We start from the raw sequence: 24,148 nt of genomic DNA, 5'->3' as shown, positions 1-24,148 counted from the left end.
GCCAGGCCCATCAGACAACTTTCCAGCTGCCCATGTCACGTCCCACTGCTCCCGGATGCCTTAAGCGTTTGGAGACTCCAAGACCAGAACATACCTCAGGAAGGTAGCAGCTGGGACCCTCCAACTGTAAGGCACAATATCCCCACCAGCTCCCACCTCAGACAAAGAGGTGTGGCAGAGGCTTTCCCTTAGACTCCTGGCCTACAAGGCGCCTCTCCCAGGCTGAGCTCACAGCCACCGGGGGACAGATTTCCTGTATGTCTTTTTACCCATTTAAGTCCAAGGATGCAACTCGGAGGAGGTGGTGACAGCCTAGCACATGCGGCTGTGTGCGCACCCACCCCCGCCCCCTCTGAAACCCAGTTCCGGCCCCATAGCTGGGGTGGGGGGGGCCCAAGAGCTCCTTCCTTGCTCCCTAGAACCCCCAGGCTCTAGCCAGTCCGCTCTTAGGAGGACAGTGTTGGGTTTTCAAGTCCTGAATACCGCCCAGAAGGCGCTGAAACTAGCCGGGGCCCTCAGCAGTTGGGGGTGAAGTTAGGGATAAGATGAATCAAGAGGGTAAGATGGGCCCCAAATCTCCATGGTCTGCACCCCAATGTCTGAACGGGGCCATTCTAGTCCTTTCCTTTCCTCCCCTCCTCCCCAGGCTCTCCCTGGACCAGACCTCACTTCTTGCCATGGCTTCCATCCCCCTTCTGCCTCCCCTCCCATCCCCCATTTCCCCTCTTACCAACTCGGCCGGCCACCGCACCAGTGGGTTCAGAGCCCCTCACATTTACTGAGCACCCACTGAGTCCCAGGCGCTGCCCTCCCTCAGGCACCATTCCTCTACCTCTTCACCGTAGGCAGACGCCCCCAGGCCGTTCTGCACCGTTCCCCCCAATCGCACCCTGGCTGTTCCCCCACCGGCCTTGCTCCTCTCAACCCCCAGCCTGGGCCTCTCAACCCCGCCTCCTTGCTTCTCCCCCTCCCAGCCCCGTTTCCTGCGACCCCCCAACTACCACTTAAGCCACGTCCTCTTCAGAGAAGCTGCTCAAAGCCACAAGATCTGCCTCCACACCCGCCCAAAAACTCCCTCACCAGGCTCATCACATCAACTTTCTCCTTCATCGTCCCGTTCCCACTCCGTCTCCTGCAAACTCTCCACGACCCCCAAGCTCGTTCCCGCCTCCTCGACCCCTGCTTTCGCGCCCCCCCCGCAACTAACCCTTAGCCCCGTCCCTCTACAAGGCAGCCCGCCGATGCGAGCTTCGAGATCAAACACTCGAGCCGCGGCCGCCCGGCACTCACCTGGGCCTTGGCCGCCGCGCGCCGCCGGTCCCGGCCCGGGTCCCCGCCCGGCAGCCAGCCCGCTGCTCTTCGGGCGCTCCGCCCCACCGCGCCCGCCGCTCCCCCGCGCGCTCCCGCTTCCGGGTTCCGGAGGGGCGGGCCCGGGGGCGTGACGCCAGGCCGCCAAGGGGGCGGAGAAACACGAATCCCCGCCCATCACTTCCGACCCGGCCCCGTCACCGCCCCCTGCCGCTGCTGGGCGAAACCAAGTGTGAGGGGAGGACAGAGAGACGCGCGAGCAGGAGGCGCCCTCTCTGCCCACAGCCACGCTCTACACGGCCCAAGGCCACCCCTCTTGTAGCTTCGCAATATGGCCTGGTCGGGGCGGGGGCGGGGGGTTTCGACTTGAAGAGCCGGCCTTTGAGTTGAAGGCGGGAAAATGGCGGATACCTCGGGGCGTGGTGCTGGGTGAGTCGAGGCACCGTGGGTCTGGATTTATGGGTGCCAGCTGGAGGGCCCTGGTCGAGGGCTGGGGACAGAGGGGCAGCAGAGTTGGGGAGGGAGGGTCCTTGGGGTGAGTCCGGATCTGACTCCTCCAAGAACCACCGAGGATGCGCAAGTTCTGGGAGGTGGGATGCGGCCTTGCGCATGCTCGGGAGCTTGGGCTCAGGACCTTACAGCGAGTTCGGGTCCCTGGTCAGCCGTTTCGATCCGGGGCGATGTCAGGCGAGTGGCTTAACCTCTCTGTGCCTCGCTTTCCTCCGTCGCGAAACCGGACTGTTGACGCCGCCGTTCGGTTTTGTAGGCCTAGTGTGAGGCTTAAGAGCGTTTAGAATAGTGTCTGGCCCCTAAGTGTGATCCGTCGCTATTACGATTACCGCTTTGTAGTGGGTAACTGCTGGACCACTGAAGTATCTCCTTTCATTCTCCCACACGCTTTTTTCTATTCTCCCCATTTACAAAGGAGATGATGGAGGCTTAGGGAGGGAAGGTCATTTGCCCAAGGGAGACGTCGAACAATGACCTGGTGCCGGGCGTGATTCCTGGGCTTTGTTCATTCTGCCGATGTTTATTGTGCCTGTGCGAATTAAAATTTAGTGGGCCATCTGAAATCACTTGTTTACTCCACAGCCCCTTGACCTAACTGTGAGATTGACGTTAGCCTCTCCGAGGTTCAGGGGAAGTACTTGAGGCTGGAATATATGTAGTGACACCCCTCCCCCACCCCGTGTCCCTGCAGGTTTGGCCTTAGTCCATTTGGTTTGGCTCCAGAGCCCTGGCTCAGACCCCAGAGGGAATCCTTGCTCTGTCTGTTTCCAGTTCTGAGACTCCCCAGGGGTGATCTGTATAAACCTTGGGTCCTTGTCTGGAAAACAAAGATAAAAGCAGGCTAACAGTCAGGTATTTGTAGGATGGGGAGGATTCCATGAGGGAGTAGAGCAGCTGGCACCCAGCCAGCATTTGTTAAGTTGCCTCTCCCCACTGTGGCTTGGAGGTGCCCCCCAGCATGGCCTGGGTCTCACGTTGGAGTCCCCAGAGCCCACTACACAGAAGATGGCTGCAGTGAGCTGAGCAAGGGGACCACCACTGCTGTCTCCAGTGGAGCCCATCTTGTGACGACAGCAGGATTTACAGCACCCAGACCCCCGCCTGGCATCCCGCTCGCCCAGACTGGACACCTGGGAGGCATCCCCGACTCTCCCACACCCACCGGCTGACTAGTCAGTGATTCCTACTTCATGGGAGCCTCTCCTCTATCATGTCAGGCTTCATTCTTTTTTTAAATTGAGGCAAAATGCACATCACGTCAAATGAACCGTCGTAAAGCGAGCAATTCGATGGCACTGAGACATTCACAACGTTGTGCAATCACCACCTCTACCTAGTTCTAGAACATTTTCATCAGCCCAGAAGGAAACCCTGTGTCCATTTGCAGTCCCCCCCCATCCTTCATGCTCCTCAGTCTGTTCCTGGTAACCACCAGTCTGCTCTCTGTCTCTGTGGATTTGCCTGTTCTGGACATTTCATATCCATGGAATCATACACCACGTGGCCTTAGTGCCTGGCTTGTTTGACTCAGGATAACATATTTGAGATTAATTTGTTTCAGCATTGATAACATTTTTGAGATTAATTCGTTTCAGCATTATCAGTACTTCATTCCTTTTTAGGACTTAATAATATTCAGGGTCATTATTTCTTTTTTATTTATTTGTGGCTGCATTGGGTCTTTGTGGCTGTGCGCGGGCTTTCTCTAGTTGAGGCGAGCAGGGGCTACTCTTCATTGCGGTACGCAGGCTTCTCACTGCAGTGGCTTCTCTTGTTGCGGAGCACGGACTGTGGGCGCACGGGCTTCAGTAGTTGTGGCTCACGGGCTCTAGAGCGCAGGCTTAGTTAGTTGTGGTGCACGGGCTTCATTGCTCTGCGACATGTGGGATCTTCCCGGACCAGGGCTCGAACCCGTCCATGATCTTGCATTGGCAGGCAGATTCCCAACCACTGCACTACCAGGGAAGCCCCAGGGTTCGTTATTTCTTGACAGGAGTTTTGCAGCAGACTTCCGCCCACGCTCCCGATCACTCTTTCACCATGCCAGGGGTCCCCCAACATTGACAGTGTTGACATCTGGGGTGCGATCATCTCTGTGATGGGGGCCGTGCTGTGCCTTGTAGAGTGTTGAGCAGCATCCCTGGTCTCCACCCACTGAGCCGATAGCAGCCCCCTCTGTTGTGACAATCCCAGGTGTCTTCACACATCGCCAAATGTCTCCTAGGGGTCAGAATTGCCCTCAAGTGAGCACCCCTGAGTTATTTGTCTGACAAATATTTATCAAGTGCCTCCTGTCTGCCAGGCTGTTAGGGACTGAATGTTTCTATCATCCCTCACCCCCTCCTCAAATTCAGTCTTCTCCAGCTAAGCCATAGGGCTGATCAGTTCCAATTTCCGCATCATTCTCCTCTGCGCCTGTGCCCTTGGTCTTGGTGATCCCTGTCTGGGAATATCCTTCCTCATGTGCCTGAGCAAATGGTTCTTTGTCCCTCACCCCCAATCCCCACCCCTTTACCTGTCTGGAGTGCTCGCTCTTCACGCTTTGCCTGATGGGAAAATGCTGATCATCCCTCTCAGGGAAGGAGCTTTGTCTGCTGTTCACCTTGTATCCTCAGTGGTATACAGCTGACACACAAACGCCCAACGAATTAATGAGATCGAGACCTTAGAAGTTTGGCAAAAATGCTTGCTCTTCTCACGTAGGTGTTGTCCCCAGGTGGCGGGGCTGGGGCTCCGTTTTCCTCCTGCCATGGAGGTGGCCCCACCTCGCAGAGATGGGTATTGGTGGTGGGTGCTGGGACTGGGCTGTCCCGAGGAAGCCCAGGTTCCTGGCTGGCTTCCCTGAGCTTTCTATTCCAACTGCATTAACAAGACCCCTGTTTTCCTCTTTTAGGAAGCCTTCTGCAGGGGGTCCCAGTACTCCTAGCGGTGCTAAGACGAGAGGAAGAAGAATACAAGGTGAGTAAAATTGGAATCTACCTTTTGAAATGGAATCCACTGGAATAAAAAGTGATTTTTTCTTTCCCCCCCAGTAAGTGCTTTTGGAGAAGAGAAAAACAGACCAGAGCAGGGGAGCTGGGGCTTTACCCGCTTCTAGTCACACCCTTGGGGACCCCAAGTCTGGTTACCCAGCCCTGCAGCCAGGGGTGTGGCAGGACCTGGTGGGGGTCATCTAGGGCAGTGGGCCCTTCCGGCCATGGGGGTCACGGGTTGTACCCAGGGCTCATCACTTGGAAGTGTGGGTGAGGAGAGTGTGAGCTGAATTCGTTAGGAAACATCAAAGTCTGTTTCTTCTCAGTAAGCGCGTCAGACCCTTGGGGGTGCCCACACATCCGATGTCTACCTGTGTGTCCGGGGTCACTGTCCACAGCCCCCCTTGACTCTTGGCAGTGCCCAGTTTGGGGCTGTAGACGCAAGGATCTCCCGCGTTGGATCTCAAGCCTCTGTTATGATGAAGTATTTGTTTATGCCTGTGCGCTTGTGCAGGTCTCAGAGAACTTGAAGCAGAATTCCGGTTCCAAATGACTGGAGGTTTATATGTTATAGCATCACAGCATCACTGGGTGATCTGGTCTGTAACATCTGTTGTATTTACACAGGGTCTAGTTCTTGGACGCAAATTATATCCTTCATTGTAACATTGCTTCTGTGGAAAATCCACCACTGTTGAAAACAAACAGGTGCCTTCTAGTTTTCCAGAAACTTGAAACTGCTTTTCAACTGTGCAAGGAACCCAGAGCCTCCTTCCTACCCTTTGCTGATGGTATTAGAAAGACCCAATGCAGGATGGTCTCCCCCCTCTTGGAACTGGGGGTGTCCTTCGCCCCAATCCTTCACTGGACATCCAGTGGCAGACCCTAGGTGGGGCTCGATTCTCTCCCCTGGACCCCGCCTGGTCCTGGCCTCAACCCCTAGGTGCCTCCTGCCTGAACGTCTGAGCCACTTGCCCTGCAGGCACGGCTCATCCCTGCCTGGGGCACGCCCGGGGCAACCAACACCTCCGTGTCCAGCTCCAGGCAGCCTGTGAACTGTTGGTTGTACCTCTTTTCCACTCAAGCTTGTGGCTGCAACCCCATCTAAAGAAAGATGCAAATCCAGGCATGAAGGTGATATGGTTGAAATCCCAGTCTTGGGACTGAACTGTCAAGGCAGGTGACACTGACCACATCACTCTCTCTAGTAAAAAGGGAGACCCCTGAGCTCTGGGGGCACCTAGGAAAAGTGCAGACTCATGCCTCTGACACATTGCTGAGCACCTCCTCCCTGCGAGGTGGTGGAACGTGGCAGCAAGCAAAACAGACAAGAATCCCTACCCTCAGGGGGCTTGCCACCCCGGACACAGGCGGTGAATCAGGAGACATAAGGAGACACAGGGTGTATTGGACAGTGACAGTTGCTGTGGATAAAACAGCAGGATGGGGGTAGCTTCTGGCCTAAGGGAGGGGCTGGACCGAGCAGAGTCGTGAAGGCGGCAGGGGTGGCATGTGCCCGCTGGTTGGAGGAACAGGTGACACGGGACCTGCAAGGTGTCTGGAGGCACTCACCCTTCACCAGCTAATGGACCCGGAAGACAGCCTGCTGCAGCTGCCAGACGGCCAGTCAGCCTGGAGGACAGAGTGTCTCAAGAGGGAGGGTGCAGGGCTTCCCTGGTGGCAGTGGGTGAGAATCCACCTGCCAATGCAGTCGACACGGATTCAAGCCCTGGTCCGGGAAGAGCCCACATGCCACAGAGCAACTAAGCCCGTGCGCCACAACTACTGAGCCTGCGCTCTAGAGCCCACGACCCACAACTACTGAGCCCGTGTGCCTAGAGCCTGTGCTCCACAACAGGAGAAGCCACTGCAATGAGAAGACCACGCACCGCAGCGAGGAGTGGCCCCCGCGCGCCGCAACTAGAGAAAGCCTGCATGCAGCAACGAAGACCCAGTGCAGCCAAAAATAAATAAATTAAATAAATTAAAAAAAAAAAAAAAAGGAGAGTGCAAGTGAGCACTGTGTGCAATGCTGCCGCTGGCTCAGAACGAGGACTGAGAAGGGGCGGGTGGGCATCAGAGCAGGGAGATCTCCGTGGTCTGGATGAAAGGAGTTTCTTTGGTGCCGTGGTAGCTGTGAGAGCCAGGCTGGGGTGTGGGGGGGGATTCAAGGGAAGGAGAGAGGAGAAGAAGAGCATCCGCCATGGCAAAGGGGAGCAGAGAAATGGGGGAGGGGAGGGGAGGGGGGATGAACAGTGTGACCATTGGAGAGAGGAAGTGGGGTGATACAGGGTGGGGCAGGGGGAGAGGGGTTGCCAGGGCAATTTCCTAACGGAGTGAGGGCTGGGCTCTAGCACCCAGAGTTGGGGGGTTGGTTTTACCCCAAAGCACAGAGGTCGCTCCACATGGGGGGCCCAGGATATGGCTCTGAGGTTGGGAGGCAGCTAGATGCCCAGGTGGGAGGATCTCCTGGGGCTGCTTTTGTCTTCCCAATGAAGTAGGAAACAGGTTACCAGCTGACCAGAGGGATGGCCCGGTGTAGGAAGTGGGCGGGAGGGTCTGGGAGAGGGGTTGGGGGATCAGAACAGAGGACTGTGGATGATCACAGGGGCTGCAGCGAGAGCCCCTGGAGGTTGGGGGGGACACATGTGTCTCCTTCACACACCTTCAGCGCCCCAGGATCAGGATGGAAGGGCACCTGGGGCTGGGCTGTCACCAAGGGATACAGCCGTGTCCGAGAAGAGCGTCAGTGCCTAGGGTGTCTCAGGAGAGTGGTCCTGAGCTAGGTGAGGGGGGTGGGGGATGTGAAAGGCAGTACCATGAGTGGGTCATAGATGGGCTTGTGGGGGAAGGGCAGTTGGGGTCATGACCACAGGGAGTGAGTTGGGGAGGGAAGAGGAGGAGAGCAGGTGGCCATCTTTGGAAGATCTTTCTTCCTTTCCCTGCCCTGCCCCTGAGTCCACTTTCTGTTTTGAACTTTGGCACATATTTCTGATCTTCCTTGATCGTAGCTCCTGTGGGTCTCTGTGTCTCCGCTTCTAGCCCTGGTGCTTGTATACAGCAGGTATCCTATAAATGTTCTTGCATACAGTAGGTGTTCCATATATGTTCTTTTTAAAAAGCTTTTAAAAGAGAATTTATTATTTACTTATTTTAATTTATTTTTGGCTGTGCTGGGTCTTTGTTGCTGTGCGCGAGCTTTCTCTAGTTGTGGCGAGCAGGGGCTACTCTTCGTTGCAGTGCGTGGGCTTCTCATTGCGGTGGCTCCTCTTGTTGTGGAGCACGGGCTCTAGGTGTGCGGGCTTCAGTAGTTGTGGCACAAGGGCTCAGCAGTTGTTGCTCGTGGGCTCTAGAGCACAGGCTCAGTAGTTGTGGCGCATGGGCTTAGTTGCTCTGCGGCATGTGGGATCTTCCCGGACGAGGGATCGAACCTGTGTCCCCTGCATTGGAAGGCGGATTCTTAACCGCTGCACCACCAAGGAACTCCCTCCATATATGTTCTTGCATACAGTAGGTGTCCCATACATGCTTGAGGCTGAGCGGGGAGGGCTGATAGCACCCGGCTCTCGGGGTGGGGGGCGGGCATCCTAGGTGCATGGTGGGTCCTCACAGTCCATGTCATAGTTTTATTATAAACCAACAGTGTGTCCCCCACAGGTGGAAGAGTGGTTGAGTCCCGGTACTTGCAGTATGAGAAGAAAACCACCAAAAAGGTAACATACAATGTACGTTTGAAACAGTTCTGAACAGAGTTCTGACGAACTTGGAATTCTGAGACAAGTCACACCGGCCAGGCACAGCCTGGTCCTGAAAGAAGCATTTTGGGGGCTTGGTCCAGTTGCCTTTGGGGCTGTCATGCCCTTCGTGCCAAGGCAGGAATCTCTGTCATGTGTGGCTGGTCACTTTGAGAATCTCTTTTGCAGAGCCATGATCTCTGGTGAATCATAAAATTATTCCTGTCTCTCAACCCGGTAATTCCTTTCTGGATTCTGTCCTGAAACAGTTCTGTCTAATGCCTGGCACGTGGTTACCCAGCCTTGGCCTGTATTGTAAAAAAATACCCGTAGGGTTTTAGAGAAAGGGTTTTAGGGGAAAAAAGACATGGCTGAATCACCCAGTGTTACAGGGAGAGTTCAGTGAACTAGCCACACCACAAAAACCATGAAACCATTGAAAATGATGGCATGAAACACTTAACATCTTGGGAACCTGCTTTGTGTGATGTTTAATGAAAATAATCATTAGATTACCCAATGACATATTTTGTTTCAGTGTGTATGGACGGATAGTGTGGTGAAGGTTGTGTTATTCCATTTTCCAAATCTTTGTTTATGATAAAGTTTAGTTAAATATTAATTTCTGCTGCCTTTCTTTTACTCTGGTAGGGTGAATGGCAGGTTAATGTGGCTTAAGATTTGGCTTGAAGAAAAAGGATACCTTTATGCAAACTGATATGCTTCTTGGAGTGACTTTGTTTTTTAATGGACTTTATTTTTTTAGAGCAGTTTTAGGTTCAAAGCAAAATTGAGTGGAAAGTACAGAGATTTCTCATACACACCCCTGCCCGCCCCCTCACGTGCGTAGCTTCCCTGTTGTCAACATCCCGCCGCAGAGTGGGGCGTATTTACAATCGATGAACCTACATTGACACATCCTTACCCAGAGTCCGTGGTTTACAGTATTGAAATGATTTTCAACAGAGAATACTAGTCCACACTTCATAATTTTAACGTTGCCTGGCAAACTTGGTTACAGCACCCCCATGTGTTTGCATGTTCTAGTATTTTAGATCTTTAAGAGCTTCTCCGTTTTCTTTTTTTTTCATCTTCTAAATTAAGGTGTAATTTACATAGAGGAAGTGTCACTCTTCAGCGTACAGTGCTCTGAGTTTTGAAAAACACATCCAGTCACAGACCCATCACAGTCAAGATAGAGAACACTCTGTCACCACCGCCCCCCCCTCCAAAGTCCCCTTGTGCTCCCATGGAACCAGCCCCTCCCCACCCCAGGCAACCATGATGTGTTTTCTGTCCCTGTGGCTTTGCCTTTGCAGTAGGCTCACTTAAAAGGTGCCACCCAGGATGCAGACTCTTGCAGTCTGGTTGCTTTCATATAAAGGTCCCTCCCTCCCTGTCGTTGCCTTTTATAGTTAGTGCTAGTTCCTTCTGATGGCTGAAGAATATTCCACTGTACAGATGGACCATAGTGTGCACAGCCACTCCCTGGCAAAGGACATTTGGTTTGTTTCCCGATTTTGGCAATTATGAATAAAGCCACCTTAAACATTCCTGTGCAGAATTCTGTGTGGATGTGTTTTCATTTCTCCCAGGAGGGGAATTGTAGGGTAAATGTCTGTTGGACTTTGTTATTAACTGCCCAGCTGGTATCCAAAGTGGCTGCCCCTTTTTACATTCCTGTGAGCCACAGAGGAGAGTCAGTACTTTAGGACTGAAACCATTCTAGTGGGTATGAAGTGGTATCTCATTGTGGTTTTAAACTGCATTTCCATAACGACTAATGATATTGAGCATCTTTTCATGTGCTTATTGGCCAGTCCTATATCTTTGGTGATATGTCCTTTCAAATCTTTTGCACATTAAAAAAAAATGAGGTTGTTTGTTTTCTCATTATTGAGTTTCGAGGGCTCTTTCAATATCTTAGATACCAACTCTTTATGGTGATTTGCAAATATTTTCTCCCAGTGTGTGGCTTGGCTTTCCATTCTCTTAAGTGTCTGGTGAGGAGCAGAAGTTCTTGATTTTGATGAGGTCCAATTTATCGATTTCTGCTTTTATGAAATGTGCTTTTGGTTTCTTCTCTAAGAAGTCTTTGCCTTACCCAAGACCATAAAGATTTTCTCCCATGTTCTCTTCTATATGAGTTTAGGTCTGTGGTCCATTTTGAATTAATTTTTGTATCTGGTGTGATGATGGAATTAAAGTTCATTTTTAAGTGTATGGATGTCCTCTTGTTCCAACACCATTTGTTGAAATGACTTTCCTTTCCCTGTTGTATTGTCTCATCACCTCTGTTGGAAAGCAATTGACTATATATGTATGCATCATTTCTGGACTCTATTCTTTTCCATTGTTCTACATGTCTATCTTTAGTCCATTTCCATACTGCCCAGGTTACTTTAGCTTTGTATTATAGTAAGTCTTAAAATTGGGTTGTGTGAATTTTCCCACTCTGTTCTTTTCCAAAACTGACTCTTCTAGTTCCTTTGCCTTTCCATATGAATTTTAGCCTTAGCTTGCCATTTCCTACCAAAACTTCAGGGATTTTAATTGTATTGAATCTATGCATTAGCTCAGGGAGAATAACATCCTAAAAACACCCAAGTCTTTCAATCCATGAACATGGTATACCTCTCCCTTTATTTGGTCTTAGATTTTTTTCATCAGTGTTTTTGTAATTTCCAGCATACAGACCTTCCCCATGTTTGCTTAGGTTTACACCTAAGTACTTGGTGTTTTTTTAGTGCTATTATGCAAGGTACTATCTTGTCTTTTCTTTCTTTCTTTCTTGAAGAAATTTTGTTTGTTTAGAAATAATTCACATATAACATTATATTAGTTTTAATTTTATTTATTTATTTTTAATTTTTGGCTGCATTGGGTCTTCGTTGCTGTGTGCAGGCTTTCTCTAGTTGTGGGGAGTGTGGGCTATACTCCGATGTGGTGCTTGAGCTTCTCATTGCGGTGGCTTCTCTTGTTACCGAGCACTGGCTCTAGGCACTCGGGCTTCAGTAGTTGTGGCTCACGGGCTCTAGAGCACAGGCTCAGTAGTTGTGGCACATGGGCTTAGTTGCTCTGCAGCATGCGGGATCTTCCCAGACCAGGGATCAAACCCATGTCCCCTGCATTGGCAGGTGGATTCTTAACCACTATACCACCAGGGAAGTCCCAATACTAGTTTTAGAGGTACAACATAATGATTCAATCTTTGTAAATATTGCAAAATGATCATCACAGTAAGTCTAGTTAACATCCATCACCGCACAGAGTTACAAAATTTTTTTCTTTGCTCAGAACTTTTACATGGTACTGTCTTTTTTTTTTTTTTTTTAATATTTATTTATTTAGGCTGCTCCAGGTCCTAGTTGCGGCATGCAGGATCTTCGTGTGGCACGTGAGATCTTTAGTTGTGGCATGCGGACTTTTAGTTGTGGCGTGCAGATTTCTTACTTGTGGCATGCAGACTTCTTAGGTGTGGCATGCGAACTCATAGTTGCGGCGTGTGAACTCTTAGTTGCGGCATGTGTGTGGGATCTAGTTCCCCGACCAGGGATCGAACCTGGGTCCCCTGCATTGGGAGCTCAGAGTCTTATCCACTGGACCACCAGGGAAGTCCCATGGTGCTGTTTTTTAATTTCAATTTCCAAAGTTGTTCATTGCTAGAAATATCTTTTATGTTGACCCTGTATCCTGCAACCTTGCTAAACATGTTAGTTTTAGTAGTGTTTTTTAGTATGTTTTGAGATTTTCTATGTGAAGAGTCATGTCTGCAAGAAGAGAGTTTTATTTCTTCTTTTGTAACCTGTTTGCCTTTTATTTCTTATTCCTAGACTTCCAATGGGAGGTTGAATAGGAGTGGTATCTGTACGTCAAAATATTCTCATTCTTTATAAGGTCTTGTTTTTGCTTTTTTAATTTTATTTTTTGGCCGTGCCACGTGGCTTGTGGTGGGATCATAGTTCGCTGACCGGGGATTGAACCTGGGCCTTGGCAGTGAAAGTGCCGAGTCCTAACTACTGGACCACCAGGGAATTCCCTCTTTTTGTTTTTATATTGTTATAATGGCTTGCTAGCTCCATGCACTGCTTGCTTTTTTAATAAGTTTTGAAGATTAATACCTGTCCAAAAGCTTTGTTTTTTCTGACAACCGGAGTAATATGTTCTCTTTCCTAAACTGGCCAGTACTAAAAATTATGCAGAAAATCAGTCATCTGTAATCTGCCATGTCAGAGATCATCACCAGCAAACATTTTGGTGGTTTCCTATGTTCTACGCATGTGAGGGTATCCTTCTGACAAAATTAGTTCATCCTGTATGTATGCAATTAAATGTCAGAACTCCTTGAATCTATCCCTTGCCTCAAGGTAAGAGCAGATGCAGACCTTGCAAACTGCAGAGGGGCCCCTTCTCGTGGAAGGAAAGTGTCTTGTCCCCTGAATGTCATATATTCCCCTAACAGCCTCCTGCAGCAGATGCATTAAAGGCCAGTGGGAAGATGCCTGAAGGTGGAAGAAAACCCAACCCACTCCAGAAGAGCAAAGGTACGTAAAGATGGAAGGAGGGTGAAACAGCACTGAGGCTTAGGAAGTGATGAGCGTGGTGGTGAATTTTGTTTTTAAGTATGCAAGTTTAAGACGCCCTTTCCTTTCTGCAAAGTATGAGGAAAAGGAGCTTGGCAGAGAGTTTCAGCATAAAGACAGATTTGGGGCATATGAAGATCTGAAGGGGGTTGGCAGGGGAATGGGGGGGAGTCATTTCCTTTCTATATGACCCCAGAGAAGAGCCACATTGCCATCATGGTGCTCCCTTGGGGCACCAGTTCCTTGATCATGTGACTGTTTCCCCACCAGAGCTCTGAGAGCAGGACTTTCAGAGAGGGTATGAGACCTCATTTTCCTGCCTCTCACTACCTTGGGTTGGGTCTTCCTCATAATGGTCTCCCCATACCCCTTCTACTAGAAGCTTTCACCAAAGTGATATGAAAAACTTTCAGTTTTTCTGGTTGTAGACATGATATGCGTTTGTTATTAAACAAAATTGGAGAATGTAGCCCAGAAGGGTGGAAACTCACTTATGATCTACCACTCAGACCATCGCTGTTGGTATATTTGCTCTTCGGTCCTAGTCAGTGTGCTCATTCTAGAAGTCTGGGAAGGCTCCTCTCCAGAGTAGTACTTCACCCACCTCCTCCGGTGCCTGCTTCACCAGCAGTGGTGGGCAGCTCTTCTTTTGCATAAGAGCGAGTCACAGAAAGCAAAATTGTTTCTCGGCCTGCAAACCCTCATTCAGAATGGTGACAGTTTTGCGTCCCATAGTGGAATACTAAGTATGTTCTTTTACAGGTTAGATTTCCTGCTTTATTGTTCAGATCAAGGGTCAGCAAAACTTTTCTGAACCAGTGGTTAATATTTTAGGCTTCGCAGGCCAGGGGGTCTCTGTCATAGAAACTTAACTCTGCCTTATCGCAGCGTGAAAGCAGCCACAGACAGTGTGTACACAAATGGGCGTGTCTGTGTCCCAGTTATTTACAAACACAGGAAGTGGGCCGGATCTGGCCTGCATGCTCGAGCTCGCTGATCTTGGCTTGCATGTTTGTCAGAAATTGTGCTGTTCCTTGACCCAGGCGCGACTGAGAAGCAAGCACATGGAGCTGGAGCCGGCCTTCTAGTCTTTTCTCATGCAGTTGGGTTGAAGGCCATGTGTGAAGCTGGGAAAGCTGGCATGGCCAGAGGGGTCAAAAACTGGGCCTGCCACATTTAAAAATCAGGGTTCTCAGGACTTCCATGGTGGCGCAGTGATTGAGAATCTGCCTGCCGATGCAGGGGACGCGGGTTCGTGCCCCGGTCCGGGAGGATCCCACGTGCCGCGGAGCGGCTGGGCCCGTGAGCCATGGCCGCTGGGCCTGCGCGTCCGGAGCCCACAGGCGGGAGAGGCCACAGCAGTGAGAGGCCCGCGTACTGCAAAAAAAAAAAAAAAAAAAGAGCAGAGGGCAGAACAAGTATATCATGTGTTATTAGATTCTTATACCCTGAACACAGCATCTTTTATTTTTTATTTGAAGTATAGTTGATTTACAGTGTTGTGTTAGTTTCAGGTATACAACAGAGTGGTTCAGTTATACATACATATATATATATTTTATACACACACACACACACACACACACACACACACACACACACATATATTTTTCAGATTCTTTTCCCTTATGGGTTATTACAAAACATTGAGTAGAGTTCCCTATGCTATACAGTAGGTCCTTGTTTATCTGTTTTATACATAGTGGTGTGTATATGTTAATCCCAAACTCCTAATTTTTCCCCCCCTTCCCCTTTGGTAACCATAAATTTGTTTTCTATGTCTCTGGGTCTGTTTCTTTTTTGTAAATAAGTTCATTTGTACACAGCATCTTGTACTTAAACTAAGCAGAAAGCCTTATTTGTATCTTTCAGTTATAAAGACTGCATCTCTTTTCTAGTTCTACTTTAAAATATATTCAAGTTGATGGGTGGGAATTTCCAAAGGTTTTTCAGCCTTCTCTACTGCTCCCTCGTAAGAAACTGAGTTTTTGGAAGCAGGTGATATTGTACAGAAAAGTTAGCTGCTCCCGGCCTTAAGTATAGAGTATCTTGCTGACTGTGCTGACTTCTGGGGATTCTCATTGGGCCCACAGACAGCAGTGGAACTGGCAAAGGTGACCTGCAGTCTACCTTGCTGGAAGGGCATGGCACTGCCCCACCTGACCTGGATCTCTCGGCCATTAATGGTAAGTCATTGGCTGTACCTGTCCTTTCCCCAGCTGGGGGTTGCAATGCATGTCTGAGGGCTCCCAAAATATGCTCTTCTCACCTTAAAAACACTTTTTTTTTTAATTGAAGCATAGTTGATTTACAATGTTGTATTAGTTTCAGGTGTACAGCAAATTGATTCAGTTATACATATATATATCTATTCTTTTTCAGATTCTTTTCCCTTATAGGTTATTACAAAATATTGAGTATAGTTCCCTGTGCTATACAGTAGGTCCTTGTTGGTTATCTATTTTATATACAGTAGTGTGTATGTGTTAACTCCAACCTCCTAATTTATCCCCCCCCTCCCCTTTGGTAACCGTGTTTGTTTTCAATGTCTGTAGGTCTGTTTCTGTTTTGTATAAGTTCATTTGTATCATTTTTTTTAAGATTCCACATATAAGTGATATCATATGATATTTGTCTTTCTCTGTCTCGCTTATTTCACTTAGTGTGATAATCTCTAGGTCCATCCATGTTGCTGCAAATGGCATTATTTCATTCTTTTATATGGCTGTGTATATATACCACATCATCTTTATCCGTTCATCTGTTGATGGACATTTAGGTTGCTTCCATGTCTTGGGTATTGTAAATAATGCTGCTGTGAACACTGGGGTGCATGTATCTTTTCAAATTATGGATAAAACGCTTTTCTTGATCTTAGACAAAAGCGTGGTCCGAAAGACTCCACAGTTAGAAAAAACAATGTCAAAGAAAGCTGAGTCATCATCATTTTCTGCCTTGAGGAAAAAGAGCCCAGTAAGTCTCTGAAATGAGAGGGAAGCCACTATAGCAGGTTGGCTAAATCTGCCCTGTGCCACGTGCCCCTCGAAACCCGGGGACTCCAAGAATAAACAAGCCAGCTGTGCCTTTTAGAACAAAAACCTTACCCATCCTTAGAGGATTTGCAGTTTCAGTTTCCCCAGCTACATGTACAGGAGAGGATACAAATGCAGGATCCTGTGAAAAATGAGATTGAGGCCTTGTTTGCCAGTGCCACGCTAGGGAAGGCACTGGGCCAGGCCCTGTTCACGGCAGGGAGGGCGGCCAGGCTGTGGTCTCACCCAGGTGGGAACCCCAAGTCCTGGTTCTGGCAAGGCAACAAGTTGGTGGGTGCCCTTCAGCTCACGCTTGACAGCCCAGCTTGCAGGAAGGGACCAAACCACCTTCCTTTTCACAGAGGACTCGAAAGACTAAATGAGCAAATAGAAACGAGTCGATACACAGTCTAGAACTGTTGAATTACTGATTGAAAAAAAGTACAGACAGGTTAGGATTCTGCCCCTCCCCGGAAAGAGAGCTGGCTCTATACCAGTTCACGGGGAACCAGCAGTGTCTTTTTCTTCTCCTGAAGGATCTCTCCGAAGCGATGGAAATGATGGAATCCCAAACACTACTCCTGACTCTGCTGACCTTGAAGGTGAGGACGGAGCCTCCTGCACGCGTGTCATGGGTGGAAGGGCGGCCACCGTCAGCCGCGGAGGTGAGGTCGCCTCTGGCCTGAGCTTTTGTTTTGCATTTCCCAGATGGAAAGTGGTCTTGCTGCATTCGAAGAAAAGGCAGAAAAGAATTTATTAATAATGTGCAAGGAGAAGGAGAAGCTCCAGAAAAAAGCTCACGAGCTGAAGCGCCAATTTCTCCTCTGTCAGAGGAAGCGGGAGCTGGCAGACGTCCTGGACGCGCAGGTCAGGGGTGACCGCAGCCTCCAAGAGGCGCATCCTGGCAGCATTGTCCCACGGGGGGGGGGGGGGGTGGTTGGAGGGAGCCTTTATTGTGAGCGTCGCTCCTCGCCTGGCTCTGACTCTGTGCCCAGCTTTTGACACCACTGGGTGTTGCTACGTGACGGTTTATCAGAGGACAAGGCGGTAATGTCAGAACCAACCAGCAAGAGGGCTCTGTCCCTTTAATATACACATGGGCATGTATTCTGGTGACTTGTATCCTGAGACTTGTGCTCAGTGACACAGATGTACTCCAGACCTGCCCATTTGGGCCAGGGTGCTGGTGGGAGACTTGGGCTTGGTGCTGTGTGGTCAGTGCTGGGACTGGAGTGTCCACGCCAGGGAAGGTCACAGCGAATCGTGGGAACCTAGAAAGTGCCGATCAGGGAATGGGGCTCCTCACCCAGTAAGGATGTATCCTGGGGCCGCCATAACAAAGGACCACACAGAGTGCGCGGCGGCTTAGACAATTGACATGTATTCTCTCTCAGTTCTGGAGGCTGTAAGTCTGAGATCAAGGTGTCTGCAGGGTTGGTTCCTTCCGAGGGCCACGAGAGAAGGATGTGTCCCAGCTTCTCTCCTTGGCTTGTCGATGGCATCTTCTCCCTGTGTCTCGTCACCTGGCTCTCTCCCTCTGAGTGTCTGTCTCCACATTTCCCCCTTTTGTAAGGACACCTGTCATTACTGATCAAGGCCCAGCTTAATGACCCCCCCTTAACTGAATTACCTCTGTAAAGTCTCCAAATCAGGTCACATTCTGAGGTGCTGGGGGTTGGGATGTCAACAGAGGAATTTGTGGGGACACAATTCAGCCTGTAACACCCAGCATGTACACATGAGTGTGCCCAGCAGCCCGGCCCTGAGCTGAGAACAGAGTCCCTATCCTCGTGGAACTCACAATAGAAGGGAAGGGAAAGACAGTCAAACAAATGAATCCTTACAACCCCCAGACAGCGTGTACAAGGGAAAAGGGGTTGCCGGGCATGGCCTTGGTGGGGGGCAGGCATGTCAGCTCAGTGCTCTGAAGCAGGAGGGCCCAGCCCTGGAAGAAGCTGGAAGGCGGACACATGTTCCTGGTGAGGAGACCCAGGCCACCTTACTACTGGCCGGGCTATCTTCGGGGCACCTGGGAGTGAGGGGAGAGCCCACTGCACCGTTGGAAGTTTCTCTGGGAGACCTGGCAGAACAGTGCTGTGTCTTAACCTCACAGGTGCCTGCCATCTGGTAAACTTCTGGCGAGGTGAGTGCAGGGCCTTGTCCACAGGCTCCTTCCCCTTCTGCCTGCAGATCGAGATGCTGAGCCCCTGTGAGGCCATAGCCAGCTGCTTTAAGGAACGATACAAGACATTTGCGACGGCCCTGGACACCACGAGGCATGAACTGCCCGTGAAATCGGTCCACCTGGACGGAGACGGGCAGTGCTTCTTAGGTAGGAAATGGGGCAGCTGCCTGGCAAGGGGTAGGATGAACCTCCCAGTGCATGCTGGCATCTCCCGTGTCCTGGGCACCTTTATCCGTTCGTGTCAGGTCATAGGCCTCCTCTCAGGTAGACGGCGCGTACCCCATCAAATGGCAGAAGACGCAGGGGGCCAGCAAGGCTGCGGTTTGTGTGGGGTCATGCCCTGAGTAAGGACTGTGTTGGGATTTGAACCTAGGTCTGTAGGATCCCCGCAGTGATTTCCCGTCCTGCTGAAAGGCGTCCTGGGAGCCTGCAGTCTCTACAAAGGTGCTTTGGTGGCTGGGGAACAACAGGGCCACCGACCCCAACCCTGTCCTGCCTTCTAAGCAGAGCTGAGAGGGTCCCTTTCCTGTATAGGGTTCCCACCTAATACTTCACTTGAAGAAGGCGGCAAGTGTGAAGAGTGCCATCCTCTATCCTAAAATTCTCTTTAGAACAAGTATCTTCCCCAAATAAGTTTTCAGCTGCCCTACGGTTTGGTCCTCCCTCCCTCCCTCCCTCTCCCTCCCTCCCTCTCCCTCCCTCCCTCCCTCCCTCCCTCTCCCCGCCTCCCTCCCTCCCTGTCTCCCGTACCCCACCCTCCCTTCCTCCCTTTCTTTCTCTGAAGTATAGTTGATTTATCAATACAATGTTGTGGTAGTTTCTGCTGTATTGCAAAGTGACTTAGTTATACACACATAGACATTCTCTTTTTTTTTGTATTCTTTTCCATTATGGTTTATCACAAGATATTGAATATAGTTCCCTGTGCTATATAGTGGGTCCTTGTTGTTTATCCATCCTATAGATACTAGTTTGCATCTGCTAACCCCAGCCTCCCACTCCATCCCCCCCGCTGCCCCTTGGCAACCACAGGTCTGTTCTCTGCGTCTGTGAGTCTGTTTCTGTTTCGTAGATAAGTTCATTTATGTCATATTTTAGATTCCACATATAAGTGATGTCATATGATACTTGTCTTTGTCCAGCTTACCGCACTTACTATGATAATCTCAGGTCCATCTCTGTAGCTGCAAATGGCATTATTTCATTCTTTCTTATGGCTGAGTAGTATTCCATTGTATATAGGTACCACATCTTCTTTATCCATTCATCTGTCCATGGACATTTAGGTTGCTTCCGTGTCTTGGCTATTGTAAATAGTGCTGCTATGAAGATAGGGGTGCATATATCTTTTTGAATTATAGTTTTGTCCAGATATATGCCCAGGATTGGGATTGCTGGATCATATGACGTAGAGTTTGGTTATTTCTAATCAAAGTTCTCATGAGCCACCTGGACGTGTTTAGCTTGATTTTACTGATGTAAAATCAAGCCTTTTCCAACGTGAAATAGTATATGTATGAAACGGGACCTTGAAAAATGAGCCATGTTGAACCATCATCTGTGTCTGAGTTTCTAATTTTATAATTATGGCAACCAACTGCACGTCTATATCTCTTGGTCTCCATCTCTGATAAATGCCCTAGATAGTTGCCAGGAGTTGGGATTGGGGACTGTTTGAGTTTCCTAGGGCTTCTGTAACAAAATACCACAAACCAGGTGGCCTAAAACAACAGAAATTTATTCCCTCCCAGTTTAGGGGACTAGAAGTCCGAAATCAAGGTGTCATTGGGGTTGGCTTCTTCTGGAGGCTCTAGGGGAGAATGCATCCCCTGGCTTTTAGTGTTCTGGCAATCTTGGCTCATGGAGCATTCCTTCAGACTCTGACTCTGTTTTTTTTTTTTTTATTAAGATTTTTTTAAATATTTATTTATTTATTTTTGGCTGCATCGGGTCTTAGTTGTGGCACATGAGATCTTTTCGTAGCAGCGCGTGGGCTCTTCATTGCGGCGTGCAGGCTCCAGAGTGTGGGGGCTCTGTAGTTGTAGCTCTCTAGTCGTGGCTTGTGTGCTCCGTAGCTGTGGCATGCGGGCTTAGTTGCCCCGCGGCACGTGGGATCCAGGGATCGAATCTGCGTCCCCTTCATTGGAAGGAGCATTCTTAACCACTGGACCACCAGGGAAGTCACCAAGCTTTATTTTATTTTGGTATTGTTTTTTGTTTTTTTAAAATTTTTATTGCAGTATAGTTGATTTACAGTGTTGTGCTGCTGCTTCTGTCTTCACATGGCCTTGTTTCTGAGCGCCTCTGTGTCTAAACTGCCCTTTTCTTAGAAGGACACCAGTTATTGGATTAGGCCCCTCCCTAATGACCTCATTCTAACTCCGTTATATCTACAAAAACCTCATTTCCAGTTAGATCACCTTCACAGGTACTTGAGATTAGGACCTGAACATGTCTTTTTGGGAGGACACAGTTCAGTCCCCTGGCAAAGAAGATATGTGTTTGTAAGAACGCTTATAAGGCTCCCCAAGTGTTATAATTTACAGCTGGGACATGTGCTGGACTCGGAGAGATGCTGGCTTTGTTAGAGCAGGGGGGACCCAGCGCTGTTGCAGGCGGCTCTCTGCTGGGGGGGCGTTGGGGGCAGAAGTGCTGGGAACCGGGAGTGGGAACCATGGGTTTGTTCTTAAGTTACTCCTAGACCAGATCTTCTCTGTCTTTTGGATTTGCTTCTGTTGAGGACACCAGTGCACCATTCCAGGTATGTTCCGATGTCTGCCTAGATGGCAGACACGCATGGCCCGCCATCTCAGAGCCCCGTGATCTCAGGCAAAGGGGCACAGAGGCAGTACCAGTGCACGAATATCTTCCTTCACGACCCTTTCTGCCTTCGAGCTCATCACGATTCCTGCATAACAAGAGAGCATTCCAGCAAAAGGAGAAAAATAAAGTCAGCCAGCCAGCTCGTGCATCCATTGCTTGGGGCACCTTGAAACCACGGCTGACAACCCCTTTTCCCCTCCAGACAAGTTGCAGGGGGAATTGACGACCACATGCCATCTGCTGGGAGAACTTGGCATCAGCAGCTCAGAAGAAAACGCGAAGGCCTTGGACCTGCTGAGGGAACTCAAGGAAATGACCCAAAAGAAGGATCTGGAGCTCCAAAGGTATTACAGAAAATATTTTTTAAAAAGATAGTACCCCTCTCCCCGCATCTCCTCGTCGGGCAGAGATGGGCTGTTGGCGGCTGCCCTGTGGAAGGTGTGCTGTGTTCCGGAGGGTGGGCAGCTCTGGTGTTTGCAGGGGCCAAGGGTATGAGGGTCCAGCGAGGCAGGGAGAGGGGAATGGGCAAGATGCCTTCAACCCAACCAAAACTCCTGTGCTCGTTCTTGAGCAGCCAAAGTAGAAAGGGGCGATCACTTCCTTGGGGTAACACAGCAGTTCAGGGGCCCTCAGATAGTTTTTTGACGCTCTGTGTGGCTCGTGAGGTCTTAGTTCCCCAGCCAGGGATCAAACCCAGGCCACGGCAGTGAAAGCAGAGAGTTCTAACCACTGGACCACCAGGGAATTCCCAGGAACTTCTTATTGATGTATAAGTACACATAGAAAAGTCACAGATTGTAACGGTACAGCTCAGTGGCTTTCACTACCGGGCACCCTGTGTAACCAGTGCCCAGGTCCACTCAGCCTATGTCCAGCCCCCGAAAGCCACCCGGTCCCCTTCTCTCTCTCCTCCAGGACATTTCTAACCATGAGGCTTTCTTCCACCTCTTCCAAAAAAGAATCTAGTTTTCTTCTCCCTAATGATGCCAAATGTACTTCCCAAGGTGCCTGAGAGGTTTGAAGGTACTCATGATAAACGCCACCTGCTGTGGCATCTTCCTCATCACTCTGTGCCCCGGGACGGAATCAGACACGCCAAAGTGTTCTAGATGGCCGGGGTCACGGGAGTGAGCGGGGAAGCACGCTCGTTCTGTGCTGATCTCCCCACTGCCGTTTATCTTGTGTGGTTGCTGGGGGAGCTCCCCGTTCATGGCTCTGCCTCCCGCTCTTAGGATGGTTCCTGTCAAGTGTTGATACTCCCTAAATAGTTGTCGAGTAAACAACTCTTTTCTTTCACACCTGCCCGGTCCTGCTCTCAGGGCTTCCCTGTTTGAGTTCTGTTCAGACAAAACTTATTCACCGCCGCTTTCCCACGAGCCCGAGGAGGGTCACCCTGAACCTCCCCCCGCCCCCGCCCCCCAACATGGCAGCTGCGAAGGTGCTCGGGCACAGAGGGTGAAAAGCTTTCATCATCGTCTTGTTTCCACAGGAGCTTTACCCAGGTTCTGGAACTCTCCGCCGAGGCGAGTAAAGAGGCAGCCTTAATCAACCAGGAGGCCTGGGAAAAGGCCCAGGGCCCCAAGGCCACCAGCCAGTGGTATTTCAATCCTGAGGAGGCCACTGGTGGGGAAACTCAGGGAGAGCTAAGGAGCCTGCTCCTTTCGGGCCACGACGAGCCGTGAATCCACACGCAGGCTGTGTCCCCAACCGGGGTGGGGACCTTCCTGCACACCATGGGGAAGGAAGCACGTCCTGTGCCCCTTGTTTGGGGTGGGGAGAGGGGGTGGACCTGCAGTGAACCACATATGATGTTCTGGAAACTTGAGCACTTTATACTCTTAGCCTAGCCATATAGTTATTGTTTTGTAAGATAGTCCCGTTTGATAATTTAACAAATAAAACTGTTTTGCAGTTGAGCCTTGGTTTCTCTGTAAGGGGCAGTGGAAGGTGCGTGTTGTCCCAGCTTATTTCAAAGAGCTGGTCCTGAGCCTCAGAACCTCACAGACATCATGAATCCAGCTGACCCTTGCACGCTGTGGGTTTGAATTGCCGGTCCACTTATACATGGATTTTTTCAGTAGTAAATACTGTAGCACGACACCATCCGTGGTTGGTTGAATCCACGATGTATAACTGCGGCTACGGAGCTCAGACTATAGGTTCTATGCAGATTTTCGACTGCACAGCCCCTAACCCCCTGTTGTTCAAGGGTAAACCGTATTTCACTTTCAAGATGATTTCATGTCCTTTAGTCACACGGCAGTTCTGTTCAATAACCCACAGCAAGTTCAGAGCTGGCCCTCAAATGGAAATTCCCCATCCAGTCCAAAGTCCCAGTGGCCATCCTTGGGGGACGCCTACGCGGTTTTGCCGTAGCTGCGATCTACACTCCACTCGGGACTATGGCACAGAGGATTGGTCCAGCCCACGCTTGGGCTTCTGTCTATACCACGTGGGCCCTGGCAGTCTTCCTGGTTCCCAAGGAGCATTCCTCCGTTGACATCTACAAGCAACTTTTTGACACGACACCCCATCCACTATCAGTAGTTTCTTGGTTCGCCCGCCCGCATGTCATGTGGATTACCTTCCCGGTGACCAGAGGCCTAAGAGGCACTCTGTTGTCCCCACATAACTTTTCCCTTCGTGGGCTGGTGGCCAAAGCTCAGATCTATAGAAATCTGACCTTGCTCTGGCAGGAAGGTGTGACCCAACATTCTCTTCACTTTCATTAGAGCTACTGCTCATAACAATAGCCAGAGGTTAGACTTCACCATTTTTCTTGTTTGTTTGCATTTCCCTAAGCACCAGTGGAGTTGGATCCAGCTCTACATTTCAACGGTAAATTTTATCTTTAACTGATGGCAGCTAAGCTGATGTTCACCCAAGAATCCAAGGTTCCTCAACCCCCCCCAACTTTCATCCTTTCTCTTCCCAACCCCCATGTTTCCATGAACCAGGGCCATTCTAACAAATCCCCCCTTCTCTGACCTCGGTTGTGTGG

The 24,148-nt window shown here is 50.0% G+C and overlaps 2 protein-coding genes across 13 annotated transcripts in view; one reads left to right on the top strand and one right to left on the bottom strand.

Annotated features, from left to right (window-relative positions):
- The window catches only part of MYO9B (myosin IXB), an 89,215-nt gene extending 87,580 nt beyond the window's left edge, over nt 1–1,635 (bottom strand). For 6 of the 11 annotated variants that reach the window (XM_079916714.1, XM_079916721.1, XM_079916718.1 and 3 more), the window contains exon 1: nt 1,291–1,635. The gene's annotated coding sequence lies outside the window, so the exon portion shown is untranslated. The remainder of the gene's footprint in view (nt 1–1,290) is intronic. The other 5 variants (XM_079916719.1, XM_079916724.1, XM_079916722.1 and 2 more) reach the window with 1 other exon arrangement.
- A 46-nt stretch (nt 1,636–1,681) lies between these two features.
- On the top strand, nt 1,682–23,063 carry HAUS8 (HAUS augmin like complex subunit 8). Of its 2 annotated transcripts, none has more exons than XM_079916726.1 (11): nt 1,682–1,737; nt 4,712–4,776; nt 8,448–8,503; nt 12,987–13,068; nt 15,201–15,293; nt 15,986–16,080; nt 16,676–16,741; nt 16,848–17,006; nt 18,330–18,471; nt 21,350–21,491; nt 22,637–23,063. In XM_079916726.1, exons 1-11 carry the CDS (start codon nt 1,709–1,711, stop codon nt 22,827–22,829), a joined length of 1,122 nt encoding a protein of 373 aa, XP_079772852.1. In that variant the 5' UTR covers nt 1,682–1,708; the 3' UTR covers nt 22,830–23,063. The 2 variants fall into 2 exon arrangements, with proteins under 2 accessions (XP_079772852.1, XP_079772851.1); XM_079916725.1 differs by having other exon boundaries at nt 8,448–8,515.
- The last annotated feature ends 1,085 nt before the right edge of the window (nt 23,064–24,148 follow it).

Source organism: Stenella coeruleoalba (assembly GCF_951394435.1).
Source record: "Stenella coeruleoalba genome assembly, chromosome: 3".
Lineage (NCBI taxonomy): Eukaryota > Metazoa > Chordata > Mammalia > Artiodactyla > Delphinidae > Stenella > Stenella coeruleoalba.
This window is presented reverse-complemented; position numbering and strand designations above follow the sequence as displayed.